The 19530-nt window shown below is 36.7% G+C and overlaps 1 protein-coding gene across 1 annotated transcript in view; it reads right to left on the bottom strand.

The window, feature by feature from the left end:
• Positions 1-19530, bottom strand: part of SEC22A (SEC22 homolog A, vesicle trafficking protein) — a 68489-nt gene that overhangs the window by 31757 nt on the left and 17202 nt on the right. Inside the window, exons 3-4 of the mRNA XM_008052804.2 lie at positions 15537-15700; positions 14240-14434 (exon numbers count right to left, since the gene is read on the bottom strand). Coding sequence (XP_008050995.2) covers positions 14240-14434; positions 15537-15700 — 359 coding nt within the window. The remainder of the gene's footprint in view (positions 1-14239; positions 14435-15536; positions 15701-19530) is intronic.

Genomic DNA, 19530 nt, shown 5'->3' with positions numbered 1-19530 from the left:
ATCTATCACAGAAACAAAGAACTGAGTATCACATGTTCTCACTCATAAGCGGACCCTGAAAATAAACCATCATACTATGAGAAAGGGATTGACAGTAGCGGGCTACTGCTGGGGTGGGGAGGGGGCACATGCCATCAAAAAGAGTACCTGATTTCAAACCAGGCAAAGTGGGGGCCAAAGGGAGGCCCAACCTTTACCTGTACGATGACCTCTTGTATACCTAATCCTGAATTGTACCCCACATCTTTAAAATAAAATAAATAAAAAAAAAAAAAGAAAATGCTAATATGAGATGTTTTCTTAAATTTCTTTGCTCAAGCTGTCTGGTCTCTCATTCAATTTTCTTGAGATTTTAATATGAAAAATAGAAAATTAGATGTCTTTATCAAGCATTGTTACCAAATTTTATATCAGTAAAGAAAAAAATCATAATTTAAATATCTTTCCAATTGGTCTATCAATTAGTTACGTTTTGCAGCCTCTCTTCCCACCCCTCCTCAATAGTAAGAAAGATCTGATCTCTAATAAAAAAGGAAAGCCTTAATATGGGTCTCAACAATAAAACTACCTTTTTTTTTTTTGGAGTGGGAGTATCACTCTGTTGCCCAGGATGGAATGCAGTGGCACGCTCACGGCCACTGCAGTCTCTACCTGCATGGCTCAGTCTTCCAAGTAGCTAGAACTACAGGCATGCGCCACCACACCCAGCTACTTTTTTGATTTACCGTAGAGATGAGGTCTCACCAGGTTGCCCGGGCTGGTCTCGAGCCCATGGACTCAGGCAATCTTCTCACCTCAGCCTCTCAAAGTGCTAGATTATAGGCATGAGCCATGGCACCCGGCCAAAACTACCTGTTTTACGAATGAGTAGGTTATGTAAATCACACTTTTAAAGTATACAAAACAGGTTTACCTTACCAATAAAATCCAAATAATATTTTGCATTATAACTTTAAAAACTTAGCTTTTTACAGTCAAGTAAAGTGTGGTCATTAGTCAGTGGAAAATATTACCATTTTGATGTGTTAATCAATACCTATTTTAGAAACAATAAGTTTATATAAGTCAAATATTAAGTTTCTAATATTTGCCTATTGGCCTTAAAACACTTTATTTATTTATTTATTTATTTATATTTTAAAGATGTGAGGTACAATTCAGGATTAGGTACACAAGTGGTCATCAAAAACATTTTCTTTATGATAGTATACCATTTATAAATTATTTCAAAATGACCAAAAACATTTTTTAAACTCATGAAAGCATACAATGAACTTCCTTTAATAAGGTATGTGCTATGCTGCAGGATAGGCTGATGTGTCAAGTCACTGTAGGAAAGAAATTTTATAGTAGAGATTCACCCATGTCCACCCCACTCTCTTCCCTGGCCCTGTGGCTTGCATCTTGAGAACAGTTACCCAGAGAAAATTCCATCTGCACATAATATCAGAAGGTGATACTCCTTACAGATAATTTCTCATCTTAACAAACTGAACTAGATATTTAACTACATTTTAATGTATTGTGCTATATAGGCATTTTTTATTTCAGTAAAACAGATTTTAGATTCACTGTTATCCAAAAATGCCTACTGTACACTTCAATTTGGCACCATTCTAGATACTATCAGGTGTAGAGTACATTTGAAACAATAATAAATGAGAGGCAGTATAGAAAAAACCAGCAATTTTGCTGAATCCAAAGCAGTGTCACCTGATCAGTTTTGTTTTCCTATTATTGTCTTCTGCTACAATGTCTTTTCTCTAGTCTCTTTGAACCTCAAAATGACAGACTTAAAACAAAATAAAATTTTTCTCAAAATGTACCAATGGCTTATGAAGAGTTTACAAAAGTTCCTAAAGAAGTCATAGTAAGACCCTGGGAACCAAAGGGCTGCTGGTTACAGTAAAGTAAGATATTTATCCAGCAAATACTTTTTGGTATGATCCTGTGTAATATGCTATGCTTTAGAAGATACAAAAACGAATTACATGATCTGTCTTCAAGTCATTTCTAGTCTTTTTTTTTTCCTTTTTGAGTCAAGATCTCACTCTGTTGCCCATGCTAGAGTACAGTGGCACAATCTTGGCTCACCGCAGCCTTGACATTTTGAGCTCAGGCAATCCTTCCACCTCAGCCTCTTTAGTTGCCAGAACAAAAGGTACATACCACCAGGCCTGGCTAATTTTTTTTTTTTTTTTTGTAGCGCCAAGGTCTTGCTATGTTGCTCAGGGTGGTCTCGAACTCCTAGGCTCAAGAAATCCTCCTGTTTCAGCCTCCTAAAGTTCTGGGATTACAGGTGTGAGCCACCTATGCCCTGTTACTTCTAGTCTTCTTAAAAGGAGATGGACAAATGAACATATGAAAGTAATAAGCATTCTAAGCTAAAAGAGGTAAAGAATGATGAAGTGGAAAGCAGGGGGAAGGTGGGTGACTAGAACTATGGAAGAGTTTTGAAGATGGATAAATGTAGTCGGTAGAAAGGGGAAGAAATGCATTCTATGCAAAGAAAAGAACATGAGCATGGGGATGAAAGTGGGAGAAATAAGCAATAACAGCATCAACAATGACTACACCTATCAAGAGTGACTGTTCTCAATGCTTCAGGAACCAAGTGCTTTAAATACATGGTCTCACTTCATCCTTCCAAGAATCCAATGTAATAGGCACTATAATTATCCTGTTTTTTCAGAAGAAGAAACTAAGGTTTAGGGAGATTAAATAATTTGCCCACAAACACAAAGTAAGTGAACTGGGATTTAGGTGCAGGCAGCCTGACTCTAGAACTCATGCTCTTAACCACTCCACTATAGGGCACTGCTAGTGGTTTTGTTGGGCTCAAATGGATGCTTGTAAAGAAATGGAGAAATAAGGGAGTTCAATGCAATGCAGAAAAGGAGTTCAATGCAAATTAATAGTCTGAAATTCTAAGCTAAGAAATTATAGGCAATTAGACAATGGGGAACTATTGAAGAAAAGCAACATACTAATATGATTATGGCTATACTTAAAGGGCGCTCTTCACGATTAGTACTTGGGTTTGTTTGACTACTGAGTTCATGCTCTTTCTACAATTCTACAACAGGGAGTTTGTGAGAAAGTCACTATAAAATACTGACTGAAATCGGGGCCTGAACTAGGATAGTTATGGGGAAAAAGAAATAAGTAAGCTATTATTAGTATTAAAACTATTAGACTTGACAACTAATTATATGTGGAATGCAAAAGGGAAAAAAATTTAAAGAAAATGTTGGTTTTACCTCTGGGTGACTAGGAAGATGAGGGTGCTATCAATAGACCCACAGGAAGAAACTCAGGCTTGTTCAAGAAAGGGGACACTTTAAACATACCAAATTTGAGGTGATGGTGAGTGAGGCATGTTTAACAAGCAACTGAAGAATGGAACAGTAGGAGAGCTGGAGAAACAGATGAGGTCTGCAATAGAAGGGAAGGGCTTAAATGAGATTTAGCAAGGAAAGAGGCAGGCCAAGGGCAAAGTTGTGGTAAACACTGTCATTAAGTAAATATAGAGGAGTTAGGGAAGACAGATTCAGGAGAACCAAAAGAGTAAAGATATAGAAACCTAGGAAGGAGAGATCATCAAGATGTGACTAACAGTGCCTAGAGACAGGCCAAAGAAATTCTGAACCTCAAAAAGAAAAAACAAAGTATTAGATTTATTGCTAGGAGATGCTTGTTGACTCTTTTTATAAAATAGCTTCAAAAAAGTGACTGAAGACAAAACTCAGACTGCAAGAGGCTGAATAACTGGTGACAGTAAGAGATGGAAGCATAAGTGACTGCTACTAAAGTTAAGGAAGAAAAAGCCAGAATGAAAGCTGAATAGAGATAATAGGATTCAGAAAATAATTCTCCCCCCTCCCACAATATTTGGGGGAGGGAGGAAAACTTGAATATGTATATAGGTGGAATGAAATAATTGAGTAAAGATAAAATAGAGTCAAGAAAAAGGAAAAATAATTGATGAAGCAGAGTGCTGAACAGTCATTATGAGAACTCAGAAAGATGGTACCATTCTAAGCCTCAAATTTTGTAATAATATCACAGTGCCAATCCTGCCAGTCAAAGACAAAGTTTAGAAAATACAGTCATTCAAAGATGCCTGAAGTGTCTGGAGAAACAGGTTGCATAAATTAAGAGGGAAATTTCAGGTCAGTTCCATCTAAAAGACATAATTTATTGCTAAAGTATGACTGAATGAGTCTAGCAGTCCGGCAGAGCACACTATTCTTTTCATCAGCGAGGCCCTTCGTTATCACCACCTGTAAAAAGCATGCATGTCCTTCAAGGCCCCAATACCTGAATGTGGTAGTCCCTTCTTACCTCTTTTGGAACATGTATCATATTCTACCTTATGTTGTACCTGTTGGATGCTATTTCCTTTTCCTATCTTGAGAGCAGTTAATGTGTTATCTTTATTAAAAATGCCCCACAAAATCTAGAAAATTACTTTAGAGGAAAAGAGTAATAGTTTGGCTATGAGGTGTGTGAATATGAACGTGAAAAAGAGAGCAGTAAATCTATTTGGATTGTGGGCACCAGTCAAAACAGAGTAGCATTTTCAGGCAACTGACAAATTGCCTAGAAAATGACAAAATAGATGAAAAAAATACAAGTGTCAGAGAAACTGAGAGAAGTGTATTCAATTTAGGGTTTTGTAAAATTTTTCTTTTATAAAAAATAAGAGCACAACATAAAATTTAAAAGACTAACTACATTAAATATTGATGAGGATGTTGAATAATCAAAACACTTATGGCCGGGCTCGGTGGTTCAGCCTGTAATCCCAGCACTTTGGGAGGCCGAGGCGAGTGGATTGCCTGAGCCCACGAGTTCGAGACCCGCCCTGGCAACTTGGCGAGACCTCATCTCTACAATAAATCAAAAACTAGCCAGGTCTGTAGTTCCAGCTACTTGGAAGGCTGAGGCAGAAGGATCGCGGGAGCTCAGCAGGTCGAGGCTGCAGTGGCCAGAAGCGTGCCACTGCACTCCAGTCTGGGCGACAGAGTGAGACTCCAACTCAAAAAAAAAAAAAAAAAAAAAAAGAAAACAAACAAAAAACACTCATATATGCAACCTTTTGACCCATCAATTCTACTCCTAATGTTTATTCAAAGGAAATGAAAATATATGTCAACAATGAGATAAATGTTCATAGTAGCTTTATTTACAATCACAAAAACTAGAAACAAGTTATGTCCATCATTAAGAGAATAAATAAACAAATTGTGATGTTTATATGATGGAATACTGCTCAGCAATAAAGAAGAACAAACTAATGAGATGGGCAACAGGAAAGCATGGCATTATGCTAAGCTAATGAAACTGAACACAAAAGCCATACAATATAGTCTTGTTTATATAAATTTCTGGAACAAAACTTAAAGTGTAAAAAAAGTCTGTGGTTGTCTAGAGTAGGGGTCTCCAACTCCTGGGTTACAGACCAGTCTGTGGCCTGTTAGGAACTAGGCCACACAGCAGGAGGTGAGCGGCACACCAGCAAGCAAAGCTTCGTCTGTATTTACTGCCACTCCCCTCACTTGTGTTACCGCCAGATTCTGCCTCCAATTCTACAACAAATATTCCACATTTTCCAAGTATCTGATGTTTGATGGTCCAGGATACAATTGTCATCTAACAAGTCAGAGTAGGGACTTACAAAAGTCAGAGCAGCAGCAGCATTAGATTCTCATAGGAGAGCAAAACCTATTGTCAACTGTGCATGTGAGGAATCTAGGTTGTGCTCTCCTTATGAGATTCTAGTGTCTGATGATCTGAGATAGAGCTGAGGTGGTGATGATTTATATATATATATATAACAATGTAATAATAATGGAAATAAAGTGCACAATAAATGCAATGTGCTTGACTCATCTTGAAACCATCTCCCCAAAACCTGGTCCATGGAAAAACTGTCTTCCACAAAACCAGTCTCTGACGCCAAAAAGATTAGGGATCACTGGCCTAGAGGGAGGTGGAGATTGACTAGGAAGAGACACAAAGGAACTTTTTGAGGGAGATGGAAATGCTCTATATTGTGATATTAGTGTATATTAATTACTTTTTTTTGTTTGTTTGTTTTTTTAGTCGGAGTCTCACTCTGTCGCCCAGGCTGGAGTGCAATGGCATGCCCGGGAAATTTTTTTGACTTATTGTAGAGATGAGATCTCTAGCCAAGTTGCCTGGGCTGGTCTCGAACCTGCAGCCTCCCAAAGTGCTGGATTACAGGCTGAGCCACCAAGCCCAGCCAATTTCATCTTTTTATTCTGTATTTTTGTTGCTTTGACATCTTGGGGCCTTACTGACCCTGAAGGACTAACTCTCGAGGATACCTAATTCCTGGAGATAGCTAACAGTCTAAGCGCACCTTTCACATACATTTCAACCAATCCAGACCCTACACTCCCAACCACCTCCTCTATCAGGCTCTATGGGAGACCACTATCTCCCTTACCTAATCACCTCAGGGCCAGGCATCAGATAACCAGAGACAGTTCCTATGCTCCAGAATCCATTGAAATTACAACTCGTCAATTCTAAAATCTCCTTACCCTGTCTCACCTATTCCTTACCACTGAAATCACCATATAAGTTCTTGCCCACATTTCCTTTCTGCTCTTTCTGTCTCCTGACCCACACTGGAATTTCCTTGTGTTCCCATCTCTAGGGATCAGTAAGTATAACAAACTACCTTTTCAATGGCAGTCATCCCCTCCTGACCATACCTGAATAATAATGAAACATATTTAAAGCAGGGTAAACATAGCAAGATTCATGCATTTCAAAATATAAAAATTTCCCTTAAAAGAGAAAAAAAATGTAGAAGTAAATTACTGAGTAAATGAGTAGTGAATATGTAGAAATACAGATAAAACAAGTATGGCAAAATGTTGATATAATTGTTATAGTTGGCTGAAGGAGACATGAGGGTTAATGACACTGTTCTGATTACTGTTTATATATTTGAAATTTTCCATAATATAAAGTTTAAAAATCTAAAAGCAGAATATTGCACTTCATTTAATATTCTGACCCCACAACAAAAACCTGTAGACTTCAGAAAATGATAAGTATGGTAATAAAAAAGCTACACCACGGGGAGAGGATCAAAAGATTAGAAAGAAAGAGCCAGGTTCGGTGGCTCAGCCTATAATCCCGCGCTTTGGGAGGCTGAGGTGAGTGGATTGCCTGAGCCCGCGGGTTCGAGTTGCCTGGGCATCTTGGCAAGACCTCATCTCTACAATAAATCAAAAAATTAGCCAGGCGTGGTAGCACATGCCTGTAGTTCTAGCTACTTGGAAGGCAAAGGCGGAAGGATCGCTGGAGCCTGGCTGCGGTGGCCAGGAGTGTGCCACTATACTCCAGTCTGGGCAAGAGAGTGAGACTCCAACTCAAGAAAAAAGGTTAGAAAGATTTTTTTTTTTTAAGTCAAGAAATTAAAAAAAAAAGAAATTGAAAGCAAGATAACTATTAACCAGACTCTAAAATAAAGTGAATAATTTTATTTAGAAGTTCCAAAACAAAAACTTTTTTTTTTTTTAATTTTTTATTTGGAGTCTTACTCTGTCACCCAGGCTGGAAGGCAGTGACACACTTATGAGTCACCACTTACCACAACCTCAACCTCTTGGGCTCAGGCTATCCTTCTGCCTCAGCCTTCAGAGTAGCTGGGACTACAGGCATGTGCTACCATGCCTGGATAATTTGTGACATTTTTTTGTAGAGACAATGTCATGCTATATTGCCTAGGCTGGTTTCGAACTCCTGGCCTCAAGTGATCATCCTGCCTCGGCCTCCCAAAGTGCTGGGATTGCATGCGTGAGCCACCACACCCAGCCAGAAAAACATATTTTAACTTGGGAACTACAGAAAATATTATGAAGGTTTGGCCTGAATTAAAAGAAAATTTAAAGTTAACATTAAAATAAGTTCTAGTTGTGAGTTACTTTAAAAACTTCTTTCTTAAAACAGTAACAACAAATTTCCCCATTTTCTAAGTATCTGATGTTTGATGATCCAGGATACCATTGTGGTCTAGTAGTTCAGAGTGGGGACTTACAGAAGTCAGTAATAGTAGAGTTTCTAACAAGTCTACCTTCTGGTAGGTCAAGTTGGACCCTCTACTCTTCATTAAGGTTATACTCCTGAATCCTGAATGTATATATTAGTGGACAAATACCATTCACAATATTAATGGCCAGAACCATGGAAACAGAACTATTAGAAAGGATAAGCCAATGGAAGTTTTGGAGCTTCCCTAACCCAAACACCACCAAAATACTACTCCCTTAGGTAACTGCAGAGATCAGTGCCACCATCCAAGGCTTAAAAAATGCCTGTAGAGTGATTCCTATTATATTCCCACTTAACTCCCATTTTGGTCTCTAAAATAGGTGTGTCTTGGAGAATGACAGTAGATTACTGTAGGTTCCAACAGCATGTACTTTTCTAGATGCAGACTCCTTATAGAAAAAATCAATTTATTCCCTGACATGTAGATACTAATTTGTTAACACTTTTTTCTCTATTCTAATAAGTAGAGAAAAGCTGAAGCATTTTACTTTTACCCAGTAGAGACATCAGTACATTTATCATAGGACCACTAAATTATATTAACTCTGTGCCAGAGATTAGTATATAGCAGGGATTGGCAAATTATGAACCAAGGACCAAATTCAGCCCATAAAGTTCTGTTACAATACAGCCTCATCCATTCTTTTATATAACATCTGTGGCTATTTTTATGTATTATGCCAGCAGAGACCATGTGACCTGCAATACCTAAAGACTGCTAAGATCAGGAAAAGCATAAGGATAACTACTCTTGCCACTTCGTTCAGGATATTTTTGTAAACACTGAATTCTACATTTGTAATTATTTTCTTTCATTCTTTCCACAATATCATTGTCTTCTAATTCTATGTTTCTATCAGATTTTGTGTGTGTGTTTCTGATGGTTTATGTTCATGTAATGTAGTCTCTTAAGGTTCTTGGTTATTTATTATGCTTTGCTAAACATTCTATTTCAGAATCTTGTTATAGACATAATTTGCCTCCCAAAGTGCTGGGATTAAAGGTGTGAGCCACCACACCCAGCTAAGTAATGGTACATTTGAATACATTCATTACATGAATAAACTACATTTTGTTTATCCATTCATCAGTTGATGGACATTTGGATTGTTTCCACTTGTTGGCTGCTTTGAATAATACTGCTATTCATAAATTATTTTGAATAATGCTACATTCATGTATACATTTTTGTGGGGACATATGTTTTCATTTCTCTGGGATATATACCTAGGAGTAGAATTACTAGGCCACATGGTAACTCTGTGTTTACCTTTTTTTTTTGTTTTGAGTTGGAGTCTCACTCTGTCGCCCAGACTGGAGTGCAGTAGCCACTCCCGGCCACCGCAGCCTCGACCTGCTGGGCTCCGGCGATCCTTCCGCCTCAGCCTTCCAAGTAGCTGGAACTACAGGCATGCGCTACCACGTCCGGCTAATTTTTTGATTTATTGTAGAGATGAGGTCTCGCCAAGTTGCCCAGGCGGGTCTCGAACCTACGGGCTCAGGCAATCCACTCACCTCAGCCTCCCAAAGCACGGGATTACAGGCTGAGCCACCAAGCCCGGCTGTGTTTAACTTTTTAAGGAACTTCCAAACTATTTTCCAAGGTGACCATTGAACTTTACAACCCAAATGACAATGTATGAAAATTCCAATTTCTCTATATCCTCATCAGTACTTATTATTTATTTATTTTAGCAATCCTAGTAAGTATGAAGAGGGAATTATTTACAGTTTTGCTTTGGATTTCCCTAATGACTTATGATGTTGAACATCTTTTCATGTGTTAACTATGCAGTTATACAACTGTTTTATAAAACAGTTATGCTTATCCCAATCTTTTTCCCATTTTTAAATTGGATTATGTGTCTTTCTATTATTGACCTGAAAGTTACTTAAATACACTGGATACTAGTCCCTTATCAGATATATATGATTTCCAAATATTTTCTCCCATTCTGTGCATTGTATTTTCACTTTCTTGATAATGTCTTTTAAAGAACAAAGCTTTTAGTTTTGAGCTAAGTGCAATGGCATATGCCTGTAGTCCCAACTACTTGAGAGGCTAAGGTGAGAAGATTGCTTAAGGCTGGGCACTCAAGACCAATCAGGCATCACAGCAAGACTCCATCTCAAAAAAAAAATAAGTTTTTAATTTTGTTGAAGTCTATCTTATCTATTTTTTCTTTTTCCACTGTGCTATTGGTATGAAATCTAAAAAAACATAATAGAAGATCACAAAGATTTACAACTATGTTTTATCCTAAGACTTTTATAGTTTTAGCTGTTAAATTTAGGTCTTCGATCCACTTCATTCTTTTGCATGTGAATATCCAGTTGTCCCCGTACCATTTGTTGAAAGGACTATTCTTTCACCATTGTCTTGGCATCATTGTCAAAAATTAGTTGACCATAATGAAAGTTTTATTTGGCACTCTAAGTTCTATTCTGTTGATCTATAAGTTTATACTTAAGTCAGAACTACATAGCCGTGATTACTATAGCTTGGCAGTAAGTTTGGAAATGTGATTTCCAGTTTTGTTCTTTTCCAAGATTTTCCAGGATTATTTTTGCTATTCTCCATCCCTAATATGTCCAAATGAATTTCAGGATCATCTCATCAATCTGCAAAAAAGATATCCCGGATTTTCATAGCAAATGTACTGAATCTGTTTATCAATTTGGGGGGTACAATCATTGTAAAAATTAACCAATCCATGTATATGAGACTATTTTTTATTCATTTAGTACTTATTTAATTGCCTCAATCATGTTTAATAGATTTCAGTGCATAGGAATCTCAATTTCCTGATTGTTCATTGCTAATGTATAGAATACAATTGATTTTTGTATATTAATCTTGTAACCTGCAATTTCACTGAACTCAATAGTTCTAGCAGTTTTTCAGCAGATTCCTTAGAATTTTCTATATAAAAGATTATGTCATATGTGAATAGAGTTATATTATTTCCTCCTTTGCAATCTAGATACATTTTAATTTACTGTCCTTGCCCAACTGCCATGGCTAGAACTCCAGTACAATATTGAGAAGCAGTATAAGCAGACATTCTTTCTTGTTCCTGGATCTCAGGAAAAAGCACCCAGTCTTTCACCATTAGGTATGATGCTAGATGTAGGGTTTTTGTAGGTATCCTTTATCAGATTGAGAAAGTTCCCCTCTATCCCTAGTTTGTTGCTTGTTTGTTATCATGAAAGGCTGTTGAATTTTGTGAAATACTTTGCCTGTTTCTATTGAGATGATCATGCGTTTTTTTATTCTATCAATATGATGTATTACATAATCAATTTTTGGACGTTAAGCCAACCTTGCATTCCTGGGATAAATCCCACTTGGTCAGGGTATATACAGTCATGTATCACACAACAGGGATATATCCTGAGAAATGCATCATTAGGTAATTTTGTCATTGTCTGAACATCATAGAGCATACTCAAACAAACCTAGATGATATAGCCTATTAAACTATAGACTATATGGCATATTGCTCCTAGGCTGCAAACCTGTGCAGCATGTTACTGTGCTGAATACTGTAGGCAACTGTAACACAATGGTATTTGTGTATATAAACATAGGAAAGGTAGAGTAAAAATACAATATTATAATCTTACAGTATTATATCATGACCATCATCATATATATAGTCTATCATGGACCAAATGTTGTTAGGCAGTATATGACTATAATTATATATTGCTGGATTTGGTTTGCTTATATTTTGTTTTTTGTGTCCATATTCTTAAAATGTATTGGTCTGCAGTTTACTTTTATTGTGATGACTTTGTCTGGTTTTGATATTAGGATAATATTGGCCACGTGGGATAAATCAGGAAGTTTTCCCTCTCTTCTGTTTTTTGAAACAGTTTACAAAGAAATGGTTATCAATTCTTCAATAACTGATAAAAATCACCAATGACACTAACTGGGCCTGGGATTTTCTTTGTGGTTTTTATTACTAAGTCAATCACTTTAGCTTCTTCTTTTCTTACACAATCCTCCATATATAGTAAGTCTTGTTACTTTTATAAAGCTATTCAGGTTATCTGTTTCTTCTTAGTATCCTTAAGTTTGGCTTTCTAGGAACTTATTCATTTCCTCACAGTTATCTAATTTATAAAATACAACTGCTCATGGTACTCATTTGTAATCCTTTTTATCTTTTTTTTTTTTTTGAGTCTCACTCTTTGCCCAGGCTGGAGTGCAGTGGTATGGTATGCTCAGGCGATGCTTCCACCTCAGACTCCCAAGTAGCTGGAATTGCAGATGCACGCTACCATGCCCGGCTAATCTTTTTTTTTTATTTATTGTAGAGATGAGGTCTCACCAAGTTGCCCAGGCTGGTCTTGAACCCATAGGCTCAGGCAATCCTCTCACCTTGGCTGGGATTATAGGCATGAGCCACCATGCCCAGCCTGAACTGCTTGTTTAAAAAAATTCTTCTTTATATGTTGAGCTAAAGTTTGCTTCTCTACAATATCTACCAGTTTGTCTCAGTTCTATGCCCTTTTCCTCTCTTCAGCTGAACCAGAATAACAGTTAAGTCAGTAATTACATGTCCTTTCCATACATTTAGTCTAATCTACTTCATATAAAATATCTTCAGTTCCCTCAGCCTTTTGGTCTATGGCATCCTAGAAGCTTACTCTAGGTATTCTTTGGTTTGTTAGTAGTCTTTTAATTGTGGATGGCATACGACTTTTTACATTTGCTTTGATTAATATAACTTCAAAGTAGCCATCGTAATTGTGTCTAAAAAAGAAAAACTAAAGGAAATCATGATTTAAAAAGTAAAGGAAGGTATGATGATAATGCTGCACCAAATAGACTATATCAATAAAGAGATATAAATTATTTTAAAAGAACCAAATGAGGCCAGGTGTGGTGGCACACACCTGCAATCCCAGCATTCTGTGAGGCCAAGGCAGGAGGATTACTTGAGCCCAGGAGTTTGACACCAGCCTAAGAAACGTAGTAAGACCTTGTTGCTACAAAAAAGTAAAAATAACATTAGACAGGAGTGATGTCACATGTCTGTAGTTACAGCTACTCAGGAGATTGAGATAGAAGGATTATCTGAGCCCAGGAGGTCGAGGATGGTGTGAGCCAGGATCAGGCCACTGCACTCTACCCTAAGTGACAGAGTGAGACCTCCAACTCAAAAAAAAAGAAAAGATTTGAAGATAACATTCCACCTAAAGACACTGGAAAAAAGAAAGGAAAATTAAACCTAAAAAAACTGAAGGACGGATATAATAAAGATTAGAACAGAAATAAATGAAATGGAGAATAGAAAAACAATAGTGAAAAATCAGTAAAACCAAAAACTGGTTCTTTGAAAAGACTGACAAAATTGACAAACCCTTAGCTAGATTGACCCAGAAAAAAAAGAGAGAGATATTACTCAACTTGGTAAGATCTCATCTCTACAATAAATCAAAAAATTAGCCATGCGTGGTGGCGCATGCCTGTAGTTCCAGCTACCTGGAAGGCTGAAGCGGAAGATCTCCTGAGCCAAGCAGGTAGAGGCTGTGGTGGCTGTGAGCATGCGCCACTGAACTCCAGTCTGGGAGACAGACCAAGACTTGAACTCAGAGAAAAAAAAAAAAAAAAAACAAGCAGCCCAACAATGGCCTATGCTACCTTATAAAATAAGGTGTCCCTTTTTAAGCAAAAGTTTACACCCTCTCACAGCTGTTGAGGATAGTATTCCTTCCATGGGAGGGAAGGTTTCAGTAGATGATCACTAAGATCTTTACACTTTCTGTGACAGTCAATAATCCTGGTCTTGAATGTAGCCACTCTGACATAATACAAAGCACTTTACATACCTATAAACATACAGTACAAAGAAACTATTTTTCATTTCTAGAAAAATGTTTACAAAGAAACCTTCTTAAATGTTTTCCTAGTAAAAAGATTCTCTGAGTTTGCTATTTGAAAATATGTTCCTGACTAGCCACCTATCTGGTAACTTACTTTATAAACCACTGGAAGAAAGGACTGTTTTGAACTTCTATATTCTCTCATGTACTTGATTTAAAATATTAAAATAAAGTAACTCATTTTTAAGAGTTCCTCAGTTCTTACAAAAGATTTTTACGAATAGAATAACTGAGATCCAGAACTCACCAGAAGAAATCTTACCAGCACCTTTATAGTCAACAGAAAATGCAGATGTGACTCCATTGGCTGACCCCAGTTCACACATTGAAATTTGATAAGGGGGCCTCAGCTTGATTTCTGTCTGCATGTCAGACAGACTTATCTTTGTTGAAAGAGACCTGGGGTTATTATACCGCTGCTTGGTCCTCTGAATGAAGTTATCTATGTAAAATAAAAAATAAATTTCCTTGCAGTCATTTGTTAATTAAATCATTTGAGAGTGTGTTGTTTATGGGCAGTAAATTTTGCAGATAGAGTTTGTTATTCAAAGCTGTTCAATTTGTCATGGAATGTTCCAATATTATTTGCGTGTAATTGTTCACATATCATACAGTCATCAGTTTTACACTCTAGAAATTAGAATATAGAATAACTGTAAATTAACTCAGGGTTTAACATTATCTGAGTATATTACATTCTCTTCAAGAAATTACAGAAACAAAAAACAGCTTTAACTTTAAACCAAAGTCTTGATTTTTATAGAGATTATCTTATGAAAGATTAAATCTGTTAGATTTACCAGTTGCAATTACATAAGAACACATTGTAAGTTATATGTTTTTATAAATGTTTTCTTTTTATTGCTTACATCATCAGAATGTACGTTTTAAAGAACAAGTCAAACGAAACCAATAAAAGACATTTCCTAAATATCTTCAAGTAAAATTGTATTTTTATCACTTACAACATGGTTTTACTTTTCCCCCCCTTTTTTTGCTCAGAAGTTGAGCAAACTACCACCCACAGGTCAAATGAAGCCTGCTAACTGTTTTTGTAAAGTTTTATTAGAACATAGCTACTCTCATTCATTTATGTACTGCCTACGGCTGCTTTTAAGCTATAATGCCAGGCCTAGTAGTTGTAACAGAGACTTTATGGCTTTTAAAACCTAAAATATGTACTATCTGGTCCTTTCCAGCAAGAGTTTTCCAACTCCTGTTCTACACTAAGCAGACTATAAAAGATTATCACATAAACACGAAAGTCTGAACTTCTGGCTTATAAATTTCTCATTGAGAAACTGTCCTCTGGCATTATCTCTTTGGGCCAATAATCACAGTCCCCTTCATAGTTCAAACAATTTTTCCTAACAGGCATCTAAATTAAGTAAGAAGTTACCATAATTTATACATCATTTACCAAATTATACTATCAAAAGCAAGGTAGCAGAAGTTTTCTCTCTGCCCCCCAGTATTAGATTTAAAAATTACTATAACTAATTGGAGACCAGGATAATAAAAAGGAAAAAAAAGCAGGTCCTTACCAAATTCAATGAAACAGTATGGTCTGATAGCAGTATTTGTCTTCATCATGTTATAAGTAGTAATGAACTCCTTCTGAAGCTCATCCAAGAAAGAGAAGGCGAGAACATTTGGGTAATTCTCAGTGCACAACATCATGTAGCTCACTCCCAGAGAGCTAATAAAACTATAGTGCAAAAAACATTAGTTTTAAAATTTCAAATTAAATCAAGGTAATTCTTTGCTTTACAAGACTGGTTCTATATACCATAAACTACCACTAGTAACGAAAATATTAACATTTATTATACATTCTAGGAAAATTTAAAGAAACCAATTTATAGTACTACTTTAAATTTCAGTTTAAAAACAGACAAAAACATACACTATGGTTCTAACACTTTAGCTACTTATCACTTGGGTTAGAAAGCAGGGGGGGAAGTATAGAAATACAGAAGCATTACCAACAGCTTAAAATCTAATCCTTCAGCATAATGGAACTTATCTACTTTTGAGTCAAGAACCCTTTAGAGATTCTAATGAAAGTTATGAACACTCTCCCTAGAAAGATGCTCAAACAACAGAGAACTCTGCACACAGCTTCAGTATGGTCACTGACTTCTTGAAGTCATTACTGACCCCAGAATCAAATCCTCTACTTCACACAGTAATGAATGAGCCACTAGAGAAGGAGGAAGGAGGAATTTGAGTTTATAACAACAACAAATAAATAAAATAAAAAAGGAAGAAATGATGCCTCCTGTTTAGAAAAGAATGCTGTATGCTGATGGTAAATGTGAAGGTAGTGCTAGCATTAGAAAAATCGGCATTTTGCAGCCAACATAAGTAAAGATTGGATCAGGCAAGGGCAATCATGGATGCTAAAACTAGAGGGAAATTTTGATAGAGCAGTATATTTGCATGACTTTAAAATGTTTTCCCACTGATTGCTTACTAGTTGCAAAGGGAAAATATTATACAGTAGAAACCAGAAAACACCTTGACCAAGTACTCCAACATCTAATAATGGGCAGATGGGCATTATGTGTTTCCAAATGTGATATCCTGAGAAAGATACATGAGCTTCATAGTATTCTGGTTGAGAATACATAACCAGAACATAATTATAAAGAAACATCAGGATGATCAACATCCTATTTTTAAAAAGGGGAGGTGTATTTTAAAAATCTCAATGTCATAAGAAAGAAATAAAGGCTGTGGAAATGTTTCCAGTCAAAGGAGATCAAAGAGCTGACAATCAAATGCAATACCTAACCCTAGTCTGAATCCTGTGACAGAGAGGGGCAAAATGCTATAATATAAAGGACATTCCTACATCAATTGATAAAAAAAGAAAGCAGGTAACAGATTAAAGTATGGCATCAATACTAAATTTACTGAAGTTGATAACTATACTGTAGTTAAGTAAGAAAATATCCCTAATCTTAGAAAACACCCTCTGAAGTACTTAGAAGGGCATGGTATTTATAAGTTTCTCTCAAATGGCTCAGAAAAACACAAATAAATCAGAAAGATAAATAGGTAGGTAAGATAAAATGATTAAAACAAATGGGGTAAAATGCTAACAAAAGGTGAATATGGGAAGAGGTATTATTTGAACTTTTCTTATTCAGACAATTTTTCTTTAAGTTTCAAGTTACTTCTAAACAAGTGAAAAATTAAAAACAAAAAACCCACTTTAAGCACTGAAACACTTAATCATGTTCTATGACAAAAAGCTTTCTAGAATATAGTATATACCACCTGCCCTATAATAAACAAGCAGAGCATGGAACCCAAATTAACCCTTTTAAATATATCACTTAAACATCCTTGCACAGTACTGTCAGCAAGCTGGTCTAGATCAGTGGCAGTAAACAGAGTACACACAACGTAGCTCCCTACTCCTATGCCATACTCTGCTATCTATCATAGCAGTCTTTACCACCAAACCCTGATCCATACTTGAGTCAACCACTCTTTTTTTCTCTAATAAGAGAAATGTAGTGCTTAGAATATGTTCACATGATTCAAACTTTAAAAGAATGAAAAATGAAAGGGTATTATCCACCCACTCCTGCCCAGAACTCAGTTTTCCTTCCCTCAGGAAATCCATGTTATTATTAATTGCTTATGTACCCTTCCATTGACAGCTTGTGCATACGTAAGTAAATATGCATACGTATATACAGATAAGTGCATATATGTATATATACATATATATGTGCATATATATATGAACCCTTTTTAAAAGACCATACCAGGCAGTCGAATGATGCAGGGTTGGCACCTATTAATCATCTATTACTAATGGTGTGGGGTATACCAGAGGTAATCTTATGCCTCTAGAGTAACCCCGAATTGCCTTCTGAAGTTCCACTTAATACACAGTCATACAGTACAATGTTTTTCAAAGTGCAAGTTATGATCCATTAGGTCATAAAATTAGTTTCATGAATTACAGCATGTTCAAAAAATTGAAATAAAATAAAACAGAAAATATTGGAATGCATACTGTTTCATAAAACTTTTGTTAGCCAGGTTCAGTGGCTCAGCCTGTAATCCCGCGCCTTGGGAGGCTGAGGTGAGTGGATTGCCTGAGCCCACAGATTCGAGACCTGCCTGGGCAACTTGGTGAGACCTTATCTCTACAGTAAATCAAAAAAATTAGCCAGGCATGGTAGCGTGCGCCTGTAGTTCCAGCTACTTGGAAGGCTGAGGCGGAAGGATCGCCAGAGACCAGCAGGTTGAGGCTGCGGTAGCCGGGAGCAGCCACTGCACTCCAGTCTGGGCAACAGAGTGAGACTCCAACTCAAAAAAAAAAACAAAACTTTTGTTTTAGTTTCCTGGGTGTTTGTGTATAGAGTGTTCATAAAGTAAAATGTACCTTTTCTGAGGATCACAAACATCAAAAAAATTTAGCTATAGTATATTGCACTTTTCTACAAAACATCTAAATCAAAAGCCAAAATATGTTTTCCTAAATAACTTTCTCTTTCCCAAAAAACTTCATGTCATTAACAAAATTTGAATAGTCTGAACACAACTGACAATGGCCTTTCACACCCTCAGAACTCCCAACTGGTCAGTCAGGAGTCATTTCATTATCCTCCAATAATATCATTGAAGTTTTTGGACCTCTTTTTTTGTGTTATGTTTGGATTTTATATTTCAGATCAATAACAGAATGTACCATAGACATCTATTTGACAGTTTATCACAAATTGTTTATCTTGTTTATGCTAAATTTAGCTATGTAACTGTATGCAAAATAAAGGAAACCCTATGTTTTAAGATTGTATGTTAGCATTTTCAGGGAGCCGTTATTTTACTATAATTGCATGACACTCTTTGAAAAGGCTATAAAGTGCTCTATAATATTATGGCTTTTCATAATGAATTTAGCCTTAGAATGCTTTATTTCAAATGCAAAGCCAGTTTTCCAAAAGTACATTACAACTCAATAGATTTATGTTTGTAACGAAACAAATTCTGCTTTTGCAACTATCACTGGGACAGATTAAAAGACTCCTGTGATTTCACTGAGGACTACTTATGAAATAGTCTAAAGTCACAAGCATGCCAGTGTATGCATGTGTTAGGCGTCATCATCAGGTTCACTTAGCTAATATTTTACAGACAATCTGGCAGTTGTCCTTCTGCCTTGAGACTGAAGAAGAGAAATAGTAAGAGTGACAGCTGCATGAACAGTATACTGAACACTTACTGTGAGCCAGGACTTCTGCTAAGTACTTTACATATTGAGTTTCATTATCACAATAAAAGAGTACTATTATCTCCATTTTACAAATGAAGGAATAGAAGTTCAGGGAGGCTTAGTAACCTACCCAAGGCCATATACCATTAAGAAGCAGAGCCAGTGGCTCAGCCTGCAATCCTGCGCCTTTGGGAGGCTGAGGTGAGTGGATTGCCTGAGCCCGCGGGTTCGAGACCCGCCTGGGCAGGCGAGACCTCATCTCTACAATAAATCAAAAAATTAGCCGGGCGTGGTAGCGC

Source organism: Carlito syrichta, unplaced genomic scaffold (genome assembly GCF_000164805.1).
Source record: "Carlito syrichta isolate Samal-C Ts95f unplaced genomic scaffold, Tarsius_syrichta-2.0.1 Scaffold287526, whole genome shotgun sequence".
Classification (NCBI taxonomy): Eukaryota; Metazoa; Chordata; class Mammalia; order Primates; family Tarsiidae; genus Carlito; species Carlito syrichta.
This window is presented reverse-complemented; position numbering and strand designations above follow the sequence as displayed.